Consider the following 17,801-nt stretch of genomic DNA (forward strand, 5'->3'; position numbering starts at 1 on the left):
AATAGTCGTTCAGTTAGATGCCTGCCAGACTGGAAACCCTGTCGCTTGCTCACCATTTCCTATAAAACCTTGTCTGCCGAGGCCTCCGGGCTTTGCCCTGCCATCCTGCAACATCAGGGTCAGTGGTGAGTCTGAACTCAAGCTTGAGATAAAGACCCTAGTGCACAATACTGCAGGCCAGAAGAGGGCATCGGATCCCATTACAGATGGCTGTGAGCCACCATGTGGTTGCTGGGAATTGAACTCAGGACCTCTGGAAGAGCAGTCAGTGCTCTTAATCACTGAGCCATCCCTCCAGCCATTTACAGCCAATACAGGCTTTCTCTGTTTAGCTTTGGCTGTCCTGAATCTCACTCGGTAGACCACGATGGCCTCAAACTCAGAGAGATCCACCTGCCTCTGCTTCCCCAAATGCTGGGATCAAAGGCATACACCACCATGACTGGCCAGAACTGACTTAATGAGAAATTATCTAGATCAGGGTGAAGATGGGCATGCCTATGGGGCATTGTTTTGATTGTTGGTTGCCCCAGCCCACTGTGGGTAGCACATTCCCTAGGCAGGACTTAGAATAGTGTAAGCACAGAGAAAGCTAGCCTAGGCTGAGCTCCATGGGCCCTGCCTTCTCTATTTTTGAGTATGACGTTGCAGTAGAGGTTCCTGCTTTGATTTTCCTGAAACCATAGACTGTAGCCTATCGTTGTGAGCCAACATAACCCTTCCTTCCCCCTCACACCTGCCTTAGCTAGGGGATCTCTTCACAGCAACGGGCAAGACTAAAATACTTCCTACAAGACCAGGGTGTGGTGCCTTCTTCTCTCCACCACCACTCCCACAGGGAGCTCACTACCTGTCCAGCAAACGTATCCACAAGTTCACCCACACCAGGAGAGGAAGACACAGGATCATGGGCATGTGTGTGCACCATACACACATGACAACACAGCCAGCCCCCCTCCTAAGTGAGAGCTGAGGCTGCCAAACACCCTGCTGCAGGTCACGTCCTCAGTCCTGAACCCCTGGCCAGGACTTCCAGGAGGCTCCACTGACCCCAAATGCAGGTAAAGCAGAAGGGAAGCCTGGCACCGAAGGCTTCATGCGACGTGAATGTGACTGGCTGGTACTTAGCACGGAGTTAGTCCAACAGCCTTCTGGCTTTATTTACTGAATCATACATATCTGAAGGTGACACACCACATCCTCCTGAACATGGCCTTGAACTCCTGACTCACCTGCAGGACCGCAGGCCTGCTCCACCAGCGACAGGTACCCAAAATATTTTCCAAAAAAAAACCCCTAATAACTGGAGGGCAGCCCCTAAGGACACTCACCACACACCCAATGTTTTTGTAGCTCAGGCTGGCCTGGAAGCTCAGGCTAGCCCGGCATTCTTACCGATCACAACTTTCCTCCTCTCCTTTCCCCGCTACTCTACCCCCGTACTCCCAAAGCCTCCTGCATGCTAGGCCAGCAATGAGAGACCCTGGGTCCCTGTGGCTACTGTGGACTCTTGCTAGTTCCGGTGACATTAAGAATTTGGAGTTGAAGGGGTTGGGGATTTAACTCAGTGGTAGAGCGCTTGCCTAGCAAGCGCAAGGCCCTGGTTCGGTCCCCAGCTCCGAAAAAAAAGAAAAAAGAATTTGGAGTTGAGCTGGCTCAGTGGTTAAGAGGACCCAATTCAATTCCCAGCACCCACATGGTGGGTTACAACCATCTGTAACTGTAGTCCCATAGGATACAATGCCCTCCTCTGTGTGCACATGAAGACAAAACATATACATACATATATATATATATATATATATATATATATATATATATACTTTATTTCTGCAAAGCCAACCAAGAAGTGTTGGAAGGAAAAGGTGTAAAAGTTATCCTCACATATTTGGGAGCTTGAGCAAGCACTTAAAAGTTTGAGAAAATGACAGTTGAATCCAAGGCAATTCCCAGCTTGTGTACTCATATAAATAAAATAAAAAAATCTTTAATAGAAACAACTCATACTTTGGGTTTAAGATCCTTGCCCCTCCAGTTCCGCTGTCGTGACATCTGACTCTTCATCACTGTAAATATTTTCAGCCATTCGCCATGTCTGCACGGCGTTATCTTCAGACACAGGGCAAATGACCCAAGGTTCACTGAAGTCAGAAATCTCGGCAGTGTGTCCTCCGTGAATAGACAGGAGCTCTGGAGACCCATCTTCTGCTGATTGTTCTTCTCCAATTTTACTTAAATCCCACACATCCAGGCTGCGATCAGCACCACTTGAAGCCAGAATAGTTTCATTATGTGGAGACCGATGGACCTGAAAAATCTCATCCTATGGGATTCCAAGGTGTGGAGCTTTCGTTTCAGATCGCGCAGGTCCCATGAAGCTACAGTCTTCTCTGCAGAGCCATTTGCTAGAATGCACTCCCTATCGGGCTTGGATGAGAGGCAGTTGACCTCTGCAGAGGCTCAAATGGCTCCGCTTAGAAGTAGTATTGGATCTGGTGTCCCGTGTCATAAGTTTCTGATCATCAGCAACAGATCCAGACAAGGACTCACGCAGCAGATGCCAGGCCACATCCTCTACAACAGCTGATCGACCAGCAAAGATTGCTTCAGCATCCACAATCTGGCCTTCCTTTGGGTCCTGCATTTATATCCCAGGGGCAGACAGTATGGTCATCAGATGCACTCAGATGTCCACTCAAATTAGAATTCCAGGAAAGACCATAGCCTTCCTTTTGGTGACCCCTCAATCTAACATCAGGATTACCTTCTCCACTTGGATCTGTTTTTTGCAGGGTGTTTTGTATAGTGAAAAACCGAAAGCGTCAGAAGATGGCGTTTTTGTGGCAATGATGTGAGGATTCCGTGGCATATAACGAGCGCGATTTACTTCTCCTTTGTGATTAATTTTAATTTCACATTCAATTTTTCCTGTTACAGAACCAAAGCCACCAAATTCTCCCTTGTCACTGTCACAATGGGAAGCATCAAACTGCGCATCATCATTGGGAATATGAACTTGATATCATACACCAGATGATTCTGCTCATCAGATGTATGAGTGCCCAGCACTGGCCAATGAAGAGCATGGGTCATAACCAGGTCATACAGAAACGGTGTATTCTTCTTCCAGATTTTATATTCTTCGTTTATGACACGCTCCTCCACAGTATCTTCAAACATCTCTTTACTCGCCATCTTGCGTCAGGTCGTCCCCCACTCCCACCCCGCCCTTTGCCGCCTCCGACTTCCCTCGCTAGTCAAGAGCAGCCGGGTCGCAGTCGCTCCTGCCTTTCCCAGGCACATCATACAATCCTAGTTCAGAAAGCCTGAGCTCTGTCTGGCTGTCTGGGTTCTCCCCAGATGCTGCGATCTTCTCTTCTCCCTCCTCCCGCCTTGCGGCTTGAGGGAAGCAAGGTCTGAGACCTCTCCTCTCTCCAAACTTGGAACGAGACTATTCAACCCGCGCCTCTCAGCCCGCCCAGGCCCTGTACTCATAAATACATCTTTTTTAAAAAATTTGAGGAGTTGGGGATTTAGCTCAGTGGGGTTAGGGATTTAGCTCAGTGGTAGAGCGCTTGCCTAGCAAGCGCAAGGCCCTGGGTTCGGTCCCCAGCTCCGAGAAAAAAAAAATTGAGCTGGTGCTGCAGAGATGGCTCAATGGGCTGGAGAGATGGCTCAGTGGTTAAGAGCACTGACTGCTTTTCCAGAGGACCCAGTTCAATTCCCAGCACCCACATTGTGAGTCACAACCATCTGTAATGGGATCTGATGCCCTCTTCTGGATTTGTCTGTAGACAGCTACAGTGTATTCATAGAAAATAAATAAATAAATCTTTAAAACCACAACTGAGCTGGAGCCAGGAGTGCATGCCTTTAATCCCAGCACTCAGGAGGCAGACTGAGTTCCAGGACAGCCAGGGGTACACAGAGAAAGCTTGGGTTTTTTAGAGGGTGTGTGTGTGTGGCGGGGGTTGGGGGAGAGATGGCCTAGGAATCAATCACAATTAGCCTTCACTAGCACTTGCAACGGTTTTGCTGGTTTTTTAAAGCCACCCCTGATGAAGCAGCAGCCAGGAGAGCCCGAGACATAGCAGCCAGAAGTCATGGCCTGAAGTGTGTGAAGAATCCAGGGGACAAGGTCTCCTCCACTCCTCATTTATGGATGAGCATGGTTTCTGGGCAGCGAGCTTCATTGGGCTCAATTTATGCAGGTACAGTTTATGAATGGGCATAGTCAATGGGTGAATGGCCTTTGCCAGGACAGGGCAGTCACCTGGGCACTCTGAAGAGGGACTGACTGTTCTCAGTGGGACTTCCAGCTGGATAGTGTGGCCTCGGATGGTTGTGCTTCCTGTGGGCGTGTTATCTGGCCTTTGTCTGAGCACCTGGAGAGGGACTGTTCTTTCTCAATGGGGCTTCCAGGGAGATGTGGCCCAAGACAGGTGGGCAGCCTTCTGGGCAAGGTGGGCAGAGCTTCCCTGGCATCCTGCGGAGGATGTGGGGACCCAAGGACGCTGTCCAGCACTCTACAACATAGATGATGCCCCCATAGCAATGACCAAGTGACATAAGAGCCAAGGTCAAGAAGTTCTGAGCATATTATAGGTTCTTAATAGATGTTGAGTGAGTGAGTGAATACCTTGGGAGGGTGACAGGCCATCTTGGGCATCCTCCTGGGTGGGACTGGAGGGTAGATAGCAAATAGGACTTCCTGGTGTGCTCACAGATCCTGCTGAGCGCTTTCCTAAAAGTCATGGGAGAGGATAGGGCTCTATATAGGGACTGTGTACTTATTCAAATGATCTATCGTTTCTCAATCCTGATACATTGTTGTAATGCTTAGGTCATGAATCTCCTGTGTTGGGGCTGGAGATGTCTCTGGATGCACTTCCAGAGCTCCTGAGTTCAAATCCCAGCAACCACATGGTGGCTCACAACCATCTGTAATGGGATCTGATGCCCTCTTCTAGTGTGCAGGTAGGTGTACATGCAGACAGAATATTATATATACATAATAAATCTTTTATAAAACAGAACAAAAAAACACCAGAAGCTCAAAGAGCCAGATCAATAATAATACACAAGTATCACGGGATCCATGATTGGGTGATAATCAATTAGTATAGGGATATTAGAGATCACTTATCCGCCCAGTAGTGAAATATGGCTTGAAATAACTCTTGGCTTCTTCATGTGGTTTTTTGGGGACTACCAAAGGTGAAGAAATACAGCTGCCAGATGAATGTGCTAATCACCCTTATATTAAATGATTCATTTTACAAGAGATAGTGCAGGGGCACTCCTGACATGTGAGTGTGCACACTCCCCCAGTGTGCAGGGGCACTTGTGACATGTGCGCGCACACTCCCCCAGTGTGCAGGGGTTGTGAGTGTACACACTCCCCCAGTGTTCAGGAGCACTAGTGACATGTGAGTGTGTACACACCCCCAGTGTGCAGGGGCACTCCTGACATGTGAGTGCACACTCCCCCAGTCAGTTTGGAACTGTTTCATCTAAGATGTGCTCCTGAGAACACAGTGGGGACCCTGGTCTCCACCTGGTGTGTGGACAGCCACAGGAAAAGGACTCTACCACCAAAGAGAAATGTCAATTTCCATTTTCAGATGCCCAGGCTGCCCTCCAACTAGCAATCCTCCTGCCTCAGCTTCCCAAAGGCAGGGGTGATGGACCACCACTACCAGTCTCTCTCCAGCTCTTCCTTGCATCAGAAGATGAGACATGGACACAACGTAGTAATTCAGAGTACTGTCTTGCTTTTGGGTTTTGTTTTTGTTTTTTGGTTTGGTTTTGGAGACAGAGTTTCTCTGTGTGCTCCCTGGCTGCACTGGAACTCAACTCTGTAGACCAGGCTGGCCTTGAACTCAGAGCTCCACCTGTCTCTGCCTCCTTAGTGCTGGGATTAAAGGTGTGTGCGTCTGGTGCTCCAGAATACCTTCTGCTCCTCTGCTTGTTTGCCTCCCATGATGGGGAGCTCAGTACTCTTCCAGAAGCATCATGGATCCCCAGTGAGACCCACTGTCACCATGGATCCCAAATAAGACACACTGTCACATATTCACCACACACACACACACACACACACACACACACACACACACACACACACACACACGAAAACACAGTCCTCTGAAGCTAAAACTGGGCACGGCAGTCAGGGATCCGCCACTGGGACACTCAAGACACCTTGATGGCTCAGGATTCACAGTCACATCCTCAGCACTCAGCCTCGAGCCTGAATGTCCTGTGGCCTCAGCTCTCTCTCCCCCTCAGCCAGGAAGACCAGCAGAGCACGCTGTAGCAGGTATACGCCCAATCGCCGACGCCGAGGAAGTGGCCAATGGGCAACTACTCCGTAGTAGTGCCCCTGTTTCTGATTGGTCAGTGTCTGGAGACCTGGTGAAATAAGTGGAAGGAACAGGAGTGATCTCTGCCCCAGCCCCTCCACCATCCTTGGCGCTCAGTAACTGCATGAGTGAATGAATACATGAATGGACAGTGAGGAAGAGGAAGAGGAATTCATAGCGCAGACACCTTTCGTGTTATCTCAGCTCTGCAAGCCAGACCCCTACCTAGGGCATCCAACAGGCAAGCCTCCCGCGTGTACGCCTCCACGGCCACCACATGCTGGAAGCAGTGTAGAGAGATGATGCCCCGGCCACTATCCCAGATGTCTAAGATCCGGCGGATCTTGGGACAGACCTGTGGGGTATGGGCGGATTACAGCTGGGATCCTAAGCCATCTTCCCTCCCAGGCCTGAAGGCTGGCCGACACGCCCCGACCCTGTCTTTCATGCCCCACCTGTTTCCTTGGCTGGTCATGGTAGCCACGGGCTTCCCAGAGGTGGGCATCTGGCCGGGCACGGGTCCCCTTGCCCACATAGAAGATGGCTCGCACAAAACATTGCAGACACTGGGCCAGCGTGAGGGAAGAGGCTCGGGCAGGCAGGTCCTTCGTCAGCCTGGGGTACAGAGTAGCTCAGAGGATGTAGGCATTTGCTGCCACCCTGATCACCTGAGTTCCATCTCTGGGACCCACATGACAGAAGAGAACCGACTTCCACAAGTGGTCCTCTAACCTCCACATGAACCCCAGCGTGTATGTCCATGCACACAGTCCCATGCACAAAGAATACAATGTGAAAAGGAGGTGGGTGGTGATGGCAGGGGGTGCAAACAGCCAGTGTGCCCACATCCAGGACACCCTATTTTATAAGCCATAAAATGAGTACTCACAGCTAGAACTGATCCTCAACACCATTTCTAAAGGAGGCGGTAAACAGAGAGGGCTAACCCCTTCCCTAGGCACACACAGTGAATGGAAAACGAATACCCACTGTCGGTTGGGGTTTGCTTTGTTGTTTTGAGTTGGATGCTACAACCCTGCCCTCAGATCACAGTCTGATCTTTAAACCATGAGATGGAGGAGGCAGAAACCTCCTCCAGCAAAGGGTAGCCCTTCCCCCACCCATCCTGGATGGAACTTGCAGAGCTAGGCTTTGCTCAGCAGTCATCCTCTAACCTCAGGCCCACCCACGGCTTTTCTCTCACCACACCTGGGGTCGAGAAGTAGATATGTAAAACTAGACTTTGTAATGCCTTCCCGCCACTTCCTCGACGGATCCGGCCGCTGAAAGTGCTGAGCCAGGGCTGCCTCATCCACCTGGCAGTCAGGGACGGTACCCGTCCTTAGCGCCTCTGCCAGTTCTGGGCTATGCCCTGCATCAGTTGGGAAGGGGAAACTGAGTCAGAACCGAGGACAAAGGATTCCAGGAGCGTAGCCAGACTCCAAACACCACCACCTAAGGACTCACCAGGGCTAGCCTGGGCTTCCTGCAGCCGCCGCAGGTAGTGTCCTCGGGTGAAAGGTGTGACAGGTCCAGGGCTATAGCCCAGAGCCCGGAGGGCCTGAAGGAGCTGCAGGTCGGACATTGGGGGAACGGAGCCATGGGGGTGCAAGGCTCCCAGATCCCCATCACCAAGCAGTAAGGGTTTGTCCGTGGACTTTTCGGTCAATGTCAGGGCCTGTGACTGGCAGTTGGGTGCCCCCTCCCCAGCTGACGCGGCCCCACGGGTTACCCACAGGCTGGCCATGAGCTCGCATATCCCCCCAGGGCGCCTGGGCTGCAGAGAGTCCTCCACTGCGGTGACAAATGAGGCATCGCTGCTGTAGTCCGAGCTCTCAGTGGCCTCAGGGCTCTGGGGCTGCACAGCCACCTCCACGGGCTCCACTTCCAGCTCAGCTCTATGCATGTGCAACTTCGAGTCCTGCGAGGCTCCAGGAGACCCTGCTAAATCAGGTCCTTGGTGTGTGTTGGTTTCAAGGCTACCCTGGGCTACATGAAACCTCTCTAATGTATAAATGTATGAATAAGTAATCAGATAAAGCACAGATATAAACAGATATGATATGGACATGATAAGTGATATAGGTGACAGATGATTGACAGGTGATTGACATGATAGCCATGTGACTGATAAGACCACGGGTAGTGATTGACATGATAGATTTACATACAAAACTGGACCCCGCAGTGTGGTAGTCCGGTGCATCCCATCAGCTCCTCTCACCTGTGGGCTCTGGGGTCTCATTCGGCTTTCGGGTGGGCGTGTCCAGCTCCCGCAGCACACGTGCGCAATTGTGATGTTGCTGCTGTAGTGCCCAGTCCAAGGGCCTGAGCCCGTCCTGTGCAGTCACAGTCAGCAGGGGGCGCACATGCCCACCCTCCCACCACCCATGTGTTCCTGCGCGGGGGTACTGACCTGGTCCCGCAGTGTGGGGTCACCCCCTCTGCTCAGCAGCAACTCCAAGGCACTGCAACAGCCCCACGCGGCAGCCACATGCACGGGCGTCAGCGCCTCCGCAGACCTGGGACCCCCACCCCCAAAGAGAAAGGAGAGGTGTGAGGCGTTGGTTTCTTTCCCAGGTAGTCTCGTATAGCCCAGGCTAGCCTTGAACTCCGGCTCCTCCTGCCTCAGTCCCTCGTGCTAGGATGACGGGTGCCCACTACCATGTTCAGATTCTTGGGGTAAGGAGAAAGATGAGACTGTAACTCACGGTCATCCTCCTGCCTCAGTCTCAGGAGTGCGGGAATGACAGGTATGCGACACCTTTTCCCCACCGACCTTGGAAGCAGACATCTCCATCTCCTAGATCCGAAAGCCTCGGACCCGGGAGCCTGACGCCGAGCACTGCTGGTTCCCTGAGTCACACCCACCTCACCCAGTGACACGGGCCGCGCCTCACCGAGCATTGGGGTCCGCGCCCCAGCGCAGAAGCATTCTAAGGCAATGCAGGGCGCGCGGGTGGCTCGCTCTGGCCGCCAGGTGCACCGCCGCCGCGCCATCGTCCAGCACCAAGTTGGGGTCTGCCCCGAGGCGCAGCAACTTCTCCACAGCCCTGAAGGAGGACGAGCATGGTAGACCCCAGCCCTCCTGGCCAACCAGGGAGCAGAAGGTCGGGGAAGACCCAGCCCGGGCTGCCCTCACCGCGCCTCCTCCTCGCGTAGTGCTGCTAGCAGTTGCAGGGACAGGGAGGAAGCATCGGCCATGTCCCGCAGGAGTCACCGCCCTCCGCAGTTCAAATTCGCGCGGCAACCGTCTACGCACGCGCAGCCCCGCCTGTCTCTGCTTCTGGCCCCGCCCACGCGGGCTAGGATTGTGAAGCTGCACCCTTAGCCGGGTTCGGGAGAGAGCCGAGGTCGTCCGGAGCAAACCAGAGGGTCTCCAAGATTTGGTGGGCACATCTGGGATGCCAGGAGGATTACATCAGATTCCAGGCGAGCTGGGGATAAAGAGCGGAACCTCTCTTTGTCTTTAACAAAACAAAATACACTCCTGAGTATCCCTGATGGAGCTCAAGCTGATCAAGAACTTTTAGTGTCGTCCTCCTGTCTCAGCCAACGGACCGAGTACTGGGATTTGACTCCCGAAGAACAGCATGGCACATTTTCAGTCCTGCAGAGTTAGCTATAGCTGTATGGGGAAGAGCTTTGAGAGGGCCAGCGAGATAGCACAGCAGGTCAAGATGCTTGCTGTCAAGTCTAGTGACCTGGGTTCAATTCCCAGAACCCACAAGTTGAAAAGAGGAAATAGAATGACATCCACATGTGTGCCTGGACCGCGAGCCTGCACGTGCACGGGCGCACACACACTCATACACACACTAATTAATTAAATAAAAGTTATAAAGAGCTTCACTTTCCTTATTTGCAAATGGGAGGACAGGGCTCAACACTAAGTGTCCGATAAATGCAGAGGCCCGAAAGCACCTAGTCAAGCTGACCTCCTTTTCAAATTAACTAAAGTGTGTGGTTTTTGACTGCATGTTTGTGTGCCACGCTTGCCTGCTGCCCATGGAGACCAGAAAGAGGGCATTGGATACCTGGAAAGTGGAATTGTGAGACCAGGTGTGGGAGCTGGATCAGGGTGTTCTGCAAGTACAGCTTATGCTTTTGATGGCTGAGCCATCATAGGCCCCTGCCCTATTTTTTATGCTCTGTTCGGTACAGTGCTTCTCCGTGCAGCCCCTGCTGACCTAGAACTGGCCTCCTCCTGTCCCCACCTCCTATATCAATGTGAGCCCAACTCCCATCCACTGCCGTTTTGTTTCCTATGAATGGAGAAGGTGGAGAGGATGAGCCTCCGGCCTGACCTGAGGTTGAGGGGCTCCAGGGTTTCCCTTCCTTTTCTAGGGTGTAAACCCTATGGCCCTATCCTGGCCTAGGACATCAGGGTTCCAAAACCCCAGGCGGCGACTGCTTATGGTGAGGCCACATGGCTACACATGTTCAACCAGATCAGGGTACTGAGACTGGGGGTGACAGGTGTCACCCAAACACATTTTCCACTTGGAGCTGGGACTGTTGTGTATCCAGGAGGTCCCAAATATGGCAGCCATGCCATTCCACCTACAACAGCTCTTTCCCCTCCCTGGAGGACTTCTGGAGAAAAGGACATCTGGAGTGGGTTCTGCAGGGTGAAGGAGTTTGGACAGTGCAGTGAACACCAGCCTGAGGGTCACTCAGATACAGCTGAGCCTGAAGTCACCACTGCCTTGTTCAGTGCCTGTTTCCTGTGACTCGTGAGCAACAAGTCTCAGTGAGCCCAGTGACACCAAGGGTAGGCTCTGGGGCCTCAGACTTTTATTCCGATGACAAAAATGGTCCCAGGAAGAATGAATTTACAGTGGACAGTGTGAGATTGAGCATGTGCCAGTGACAAGGGTGTGGGTTCTCTCCTCATGGGACGGTGTGGAGTTGTCACACAGTGGCCTCCCCCTCGCCGGCCTCTTCGTCCTCTTCCAGCAGGCTATAGCTCGCGTGGCTCTGGCAGGGCCTCTGCAGCGGGTGGGCCAGCAACTTGGCCACGCAGTTGTGCAGCTCCAGGGCGGGGCCAGCAAGTGCTACTGCATACTTGTAGCTGGTGCCCTTGGTGTCCAGACTGCCCATGAAGGCGAACATGTCCTGCGGGAGGCAGTGCAGGCTGTTTAGAGTGAGCATGGGCCCTTACAGGCCCTCCCTGTCTCTGGAGACCTTCCAAGAGGAAGGGACATCCAGAGTAGGTTCTGCGGGGTAAAGAGGAGTTGGCCAGGCCACAAACTATTGCAGTCAGTAACTGTCCTAACCCAACCAAGCAGCAGGACCCAAGAGCTCCTTCCCAGCATTCTACAAGCACAGTGTGAGGCTCAGGGGCAGCTCAGATACAAAACTACTGCGGAAAGCTCAATGCAGCAGGGCACATTGAAACCAGAGGAACTCCCAATGCAGCGTGGGAGGATCCTGGCACTCTCCATGCAGGGTCGGGGTGGGGGTTGGGGGGGAGATCCTGAAGCTAGAGGCCAGCCAGGACAACTGCAGTACAAGAGACCCTGCTTTAAGCCAGAGGGGAGGCCAAGGGCAGCTCCCCACAGGAGGACTCTTCTCTGGTTTGGTGTTTTCTCTTTCCTCAAAAAAGGTTCACTCTGTAGTACAGGCTAGCCTTTTGTTGTATATCAGTTTCCTCTGAGATTGAAACATTCTATTCTGGAGAAAAGCTCCTGAAGCAGGAAGGTTAACAACTTCAAATGGCTTCAGGAAGTCCCTAAAACTGAGCAGATGCACCAGGCCCCTCCCTGGCAGAGTAAAGAAAACCCCTGAGACTAGTGAACAGCTGCAAAGAAGACTGTGAGACCAGACCTGAAGCCTGGCAGGTTTAGAGCAGAGAGAGTCACTTGGAAGGGACACCCTCACATCACAATCCCTGCCTCAGCCTTTCAGGGGCTTCACTCCAGGTAAGGGGCTGGAGTCACAGGTGTGTGGGGCTGCCTGGGTTGAGTAGGTGTGGAGGTCAGAGTACAATCTTGGGGCATCAGTTCGCTCCTCTCATCATGCTGGTCCTGGTTTTAATCAGGTCCTCAGGGTTGTCTGCAAGTGCCTTTATCTGACCTACAAGTTCACAGACTTTAGATTCCACTCAAGGTCACACAGCAAGTTCATAGGTGAAGGAACGACCTGGGAGGGGTTGGGAGGGGAGGATACAGCTGGGTAATGTCAGGGATAGGGCAGGGTGCTAGGGTTGGAATGGCAGGGTTGACTGTGCTCCCTGGGCTGCCAGAGCAGTGGCTTCCCCAGTCCTCACCAACAGCTCAGAGTGGAAATGTACAGAATGGTTGTTAAATGACTAAATGACTGGCTCAGTGGCAAGGAGAGGCAGGCCCAAGTCAGATGTCTCAAGATGTCTCCTCCATTCTCCATGGTGACATCTCACCTTCCAGCTCATATCGTCTTCCTTCTCCTCAGTGCCATTGTGGATGTAAATGATGTCGAAGAAGAAGTAGGGACATTGGAACATCTTCTGCAGTGGATGAGAGGTAGGTGGGTGAGCGCTTACCCCAGTCTCTGTGATCCTGACAGGTCCCCTTTGGTGTCTAACCACTGCCCTCCCTTCCCTCCCCTTCCCTCCAGTCTCACCTTCATGGGCTCAGTCAAGGAGAACTGGGGCTGGCAGGGTGGGCGGCTGTAGACCAGGATGGTGCGCACGACGTAGGGGGGTGGGATGGTTTGCACATTCTCTGTGACTGGCAGCTCAGTCTTCTGCTGGCTACAGAATGGGGAGGGCTCGATACCCAGCTGTCATCCACCCTGGCCCAAACCCCTCTCCCAGCAGCTGGAGCTGCCACCATGGGGCCCTGTATGTGACATTAGCATCCCCATCTCAGCCAAGTTCCTCAGGCCAAGATCCTAGGGGCAGTGCATGTTAAACGAAAGCCAAGAAAGGGAAGTGGGGCTGAAGGCATCTGAGGCCATGCCTGGGGACTGAGCTCAATGCACGAGCCCCACGAGACAGAAGCAGAGGACTCTCACAAATTGCCCTCCGCCCTCCATACGTGTACCATGTCATGTATGCCCACACACAAAGTAAAGACATAATGAAAAAACTTAGAAGACTTCTTCAAAAGTATTCTCAAAGGAAAAACCAATTCATGCTTCCCAGCTAGACACAGGTCTTATCCTGAAGCCCCGCCCACTGGACGGCCTTAAGTGGTCAGCATCTTGGTGGGGAAGGAACCCAAGGCCATGCCCACTCTGGATGAGCACTTACATGAGGCTGAAGAGACCTTCCAAATCTGGGAGGATGTTAAGGACAAGGTGCCAGCTTGGAGGCAGGGGATCCCCTGACCTATACCTTAGAAGATGATAGGCACCTCTGGGTGCAGGCTGTGTGACCCCCAGGGACAGGCTGTGTGACACACACACACACCCCACAGTGCAGGCTGTGTGAAACCCAGGTACAGGCTGTGTGACCCCACCTCACCTTGCACCGCTAACCCTGCTTCCCCTCACACACCACAAAGGGGGATGCTGGCCTCAACCCACTGGAGGCCCTCTGGGGCTCCACTGCCCTGCCACAGCTCTGCTTCCTTAACTCAGGTGGTTGGGGGACAGGGGAAGGCATTCTGCATGTTAGGGCCAACAGAATGAGCAACATGGTTGTGATTTCTCAGGCAAATATGAGCATTAAGAGAGCAGCAAGTGGGGTTGGGGATTTAGCTCAGTGGTAGAGCGCTTGCCTAGGAAGCTCAAGGCCCTGGGTTCGGTCCCCAGCTCCAAAAAAAAAAGAACCAAAGAGAGCAGCAAGTGTATACTGGTCCCTGAGTGCATCTGCTACATGCTCAGTCCTGTTGCTGACACCTATCCCACCAGCAATGCCAGCGATGGAGCCTGGTCTGCCTGGAGCTGGGTTTGGCATCCTTGTGTGTAACAGGCAGCTACCTGCTGTTTCCCTTTTCTTGTTGGTGGTGCTGATTTTGTGTTTTTGAAAGTCTAGACATTCCTATACCCCCAGCACCTCCCTGTGGTGGGTTTTGAATGTGACTCCGCCTAGAATGTCATACATGGAATACTCCATTGGTGATCTCACTGGACAAAATCCCCCGTTTGCTGGGACGTCGGCTCAGTTGCTAGGGTACTTGTAGTTCAGTCACTGTGGTGCTAGTAGCTCAGTTACTAAAGCGGCTGTTCAGCAAGCATACAGCTATGCTACACTCTCCAGCACACGTCAGTCCAGCATTTTAGGAGGTGGAGGCAGACAAATCAGAAACTCAGGGCCATCCTTAGCTACACTGTGAACTCAAGACCAGCCTTGGCTACATGAGAAATAGTCTCAAAAATATATTAATTGCATATTTGATGTGGAGTGGTGGCACATGACTTTAACCCCAACACTTGGGGGGCAGAGACAGGTGGATCTCTGTGAGTATGAAGCTAGCCTGGTCCACAGTGAGTTCCAGGACAGCTGCATAATGAAAGACCCTATCTCGATAAATAAATATTGAAAAATAAAGAACTATAGGGCAGAGTGGAGACATGGCTCAGCGGTTAAGAGCACTAGCTGCTCTTCCACAGGTCCTGAGTTCAACCCAGCAACCACATGAAGGTTCACAACTATCTGTACTTGGATCTAATGGCTTCGGATTTTGGATGCACGACTTGGGCTATGTTGTAGGGACCCCATAGGACTACTGAGCCCCCGCCACAGTGCCACTGAAGTAAGGCTGGGGACAGCGACAAGGATACTGAATGTGGAGCAGGATGCCGTCTCCAGGTCGTACAGGCAGCTGCAGAGTTCACGTGGGTCAGAGGTCAGGCCAGACAACTGTGGGGAAGCCAGGACTTCAGGGCCAGGCTCCCGGTCCTGAGGTCCCCTAGGGCCCCTGCCCTTCCTCAGCTCACCCAGGCAGAGTCGTCGTTCACTACGACCAAGGCAAACTCGTGGCTCTTGTCAATCTTGTGTTTCGTGCGCACAAACATCTCAACCATCTTCTGAGACACATTCAGGGCGTTTGTTCTGGACCTGGGAGGGAGGGCAGGGTGACAGAGGTCAGTTCCTAGCGGCAGGGTGCGGATAGCCAAGCGTGACAGTTAGTGTTGATTGTTAATGCTAGACAACACCTGGCATTAACTAAAACCCCAGTGGCTGGGCATGCCTATGAGGGGTTTTTCTTCCTTAATTAAATCATTTGACGTGGGAAGATCTGCTTCTAGTCACAGCTCTAATATGGGAAAACCCACTTTTGATCTGGGCCCTAATACACACCAGGTTAGCCTCAAACTCACTGTGTAGTGTATAGCCTCAAGCATGCCATACAGCCCAAGCTGCATTGCCAAGGTCGACCTTGAACTCCCAACTTCTCCATCCCTATCTCCCAGTGCTATGATGCAGGTGTGTGCTACTGGCTCCCGAGCCAAGGCCAGTCCAGATGTAACACCTGATACCCCAGGTGTGCCAGGGGCACACACAAAGCTTCACGAGCTAGACAGTGGCCTACCCCATCACCTTGAGGCCAGCTAGGATCAGTTGGCTCCTAAGAGTGTCACACATATGGACAGAAGCCTAGGACACAACTCTGGAAGTGTCAATGTGATGGACACCTGGATCCTGGTGTGAGGGGATCACCCTATGCATTCTGAGTTGCCTATGTCCAAACTCAATGCCACAGTACCCATTAAAGGACTCCAGCTTTGGCACAGACATCTCCTCTGAAAGATCCAGACAGATGATCTGAAACACAAAGAGAAGACAGAGAATACAGGACCAAACCAGACAGCCATTACAGCTTGGGCGGGACCCAGTCAGCAAAGCTCAAGAGGAGCTGGCGGTGTGGCTCAGGGGTGGAGCCTCGGCCTAGAATGGAGGGGGGGGGGTTTTTAGTAGCGCATGGAAATCCAGATGCCATAAAATAAAAAAAATAAAAATAAAAACAAAAACAAGAATCTAAATTTGGTGACGTTTAAGCTACCAAGTGTGTGATGTTCATGGAACCTGTAGAAAATTGAGGCAGCAACTTAGAGACTCTCACAAGGCAGGAGTGGCCTGTCTGAGGGTCTCCATCCCCTCCATCTCCAGCCAAGATCCCCACATACCACTTTCTCTGGACAGTTGACCCTTGGTGTTCGAATCTGGACCTCAGATGCTGGTGCTGGTACCTGCCAGGGCTTGGGCCCAGCTCCCGGGACACTGGCCGCCCCATCATCTGCAGTGGCTGCCTCACCCTCGCCCTCGCTGCGGCTACCCACATTGGCCTGAGCCCCGATGGCCCGGTCCTCAGCCCCCTCAGGATTGGAGCGAGTGTGAGGCCTGGGCTCTGAAATCGGCTCCTCTCCTTCTTCCTCCTCTTCCTCTTCCTCCTCCTCAGTGGGGCTGTTGGCCTCGGCTACCTCCATAGTTCCCGAGTGGTTGGATGGAGGGGGGATAGTGGAAGCCAGGATCCTGCCTTAAGAGTTTGTAAAGACACTGGTTACAAGGAAGCCAGAAGTTGGGCATGAGCCCCTTACAGCACAGGAGTTCTGAAGGCTGCAGAATGCTACCATAAGACACTGTGTCCAGGAACCACCCTCAGGTGAAGTAACAGCTTGTTCGTTTTCCTTTTTGTTTGTGACAGCTTCATGTGGCCCAGGCTGGACTCTAACTCTAGAGCTATATGATTTATCCACTGTTGAAGCTTCCCAAAGCTCCTTTTCCCCTGAGGCGGCGCCGGTCAGGTTCTCGGGGAAACACAGGAAACCCAAATAGCCGACCAACCTTGCAAAGGATGCGCCTTTCTCGGGGTGGCGTCTCGGGACTTCAAGCCCCCCCCCCCCAAGTTCTCAAGCAGAACGAACCTGAAGCTGCAGCAAGCCGGGTCGAAGTTAGACCGCGGCGACACAAAGTTCGCGCGCGTTCACACCGCCGCAGGTTCCACTCTATAGCCTGGGTACCGGGGCCAGTCAATCAGGTCTCTAGGAAGCCGCCATCTTCCTTACCGGAAGTGCTGCCTTCTGGGAAATGTAGTTCAGGACGTGGAAGCTGATAGGCTGAGGCGTTCTAGTAGCTTGGAGTGTAACGGGCTGGAATGGGGCTGAAGAGGGAGGGGTAGTATTGAGAGTGGGTGTGACCCGTGGTGAACTGAAGCAAAACTGAGAGGAATTTGTAGTTCCGGCTTAATCACACTAGGGTTCTCAAGGCCTCTGCTGTGATAGGACAAGAGATTGAGCTGGGCGGGGCCATTTGATGATTGACGGGGTAGGAATTGGCTTGGGCTTGCCTAGGGCCCTCTCAGTTACTTATGTGACTTGGGTTGGTATTCATTCACTAGTTCCGCGATGCGAGCTGGTGGCGCACACCTGTCATCCCAACACTCCAGAGGCCCGAAGACGAAGATCGGGTGTTTAGACAGCCTGGACTATATGAGACGCTGTGTGAAAACCAAATGGAAAGAAAAAGTAAAGAAGCCACTGTGGACAAGCTCACTGTCGCCAGTGACT

General features: G+C 52.6%; 2 protein-coding genes and 1 pseudogene across 3 annotated transcripts; all 3 read right to left on the reverse strand.

Moving 5' to 3' along the window:
- Positions 1-1,973: 1,973 nt before the first annotated feature.
- Positions 1,974-3,423, reverse strand: LOC116915098 (annotated as a pseudogene).
- A 2,579-nt stretch (positions 3,424-6,002) lies between these two features.
- On the reverse strand, positions 6,003-9,590 carry Ankle1 (ankyrin repeat and LEM domain containing 1). Of its 2 annotated transcripts, none has more exons than XM_032919524.1 (9): positions 9,508-9,590; positions 9,266-9,418; positions 8,782-8,887; positions 8,590-8,704; positions 7,833-8,306; positions 7,575-7,737; positions 6,821-6,980; positions 6,591-6,720; positions 6,003-6,414 (listed from the first exon to the last, which is right to left on the reverse strand). In XM_032919524.1, exons 1-9 carry the CDS (start codon positions 9,567-9,569, stop codon positions 6,242-6,244), a joined length of 1,536 nt encoding a protein of 511 aa, XP_032775415.1. In that variant the 5' UTR covers positions 9,570-9,590; the 3' UTR covers positions 6,003-6,241. The 2 variants fall into 2 exon arrangements, with proteins under 2 accessions (XP_032775415.1, XP_032775414.1); XM_032919523.1 differs by having other exon boundaries at positions 7,833-8,309.
- A 1,538-nt stretch (positions 9,591-11,128) lies between these two features.
- Positions 11,129-17,324, reverse strand: Babam1 (BRISC and BRCA1 A complex member 1). Its single transcript, XM_032919536.1, has 9 exons — positions 17,160-17,324; positions 16,422-16,771; positions 16,001-16,059; positions 15,231-15,351; positions 15,075-15,153; positions 13,600-13,624; positions 12,969-13,098; positions 12,766-12,852; positions 11,129-11,483 (listed from the first exon to the last, which is right to left on the reverse strand). Exons 2-9 carry the CDS (start codon positions 16,719-16,721, stop codon positions 11,280-11,282), a joined length of 1,005 nt encoding a protein of 334 aa, XP_032775427.1. The 5' UTR covers positions 16,722-16,771; positions 17,160-17,324; the 3' UTR covers positions 11,129-11,279.
- Between the last annotated feature and the right edge of the window lie 477 nt (positions 17,325-17,801).

Source organism: Rattus rattus, chromosome 13, assembly GCF_011064425.1.
Source record: "Rattus rattus isolate New Zealand chromosome 13, Rrattus_CSIRO_v1, whole genome shotgun sequence".
Lineage (NCBI taxonomy): Eukaryota > Metazoa > Chordata > Mammalia > Rodentia > Muridae > Rattus > Rattus rattus.

Bases quoted from the DNA above. Each gene is read 5' to 3' on its own strand.
- Ankle1 (XM_032919523.1), bottom strand. From the start codon at position 9,569: ATGGCCGATGCTTCCTCCCTGTCCCTGCAACTGCTAGCAGCACTACGC. The intron at 9,419-9,507 runs GTGAGGGCAGCC...GTCCTCCTTCAG, and splicing joins CTACGCGAGGAGGAGGCGCG to GGCTGTGGAGAAGTTGCTGC. The intron at 8,705-8,781 runs GTCAGTACCCCC...GTGACTGCACAG, and splicing joins ACCCCACACTGCGGGACCAG to GACGGGCTCAGGCCCTTGGA.
- Babam1 (XM_032919536.1), bottom strand. From the start codon at position 16,721: ATGGAGGTAGCCGAGGCCAACAGCCCCACTGAGGAGGAGGAAGAGGAA. The intron at 16,060-16,421 runs GTATGTGGGGAT...TTTGTGTTTCAG, and splicing joins TCAACTGTCCAGAGAAAGTG to ATCATCTGTCTGGATCTTTC. The intron at 13,099-13,599 runs GTAAGTGCTCAT...CCCATTCTGTAG, and splicing joins GAAGGTCTCTTCAGCCTCAT to CCAGCAGAAGACTGAGCTGC.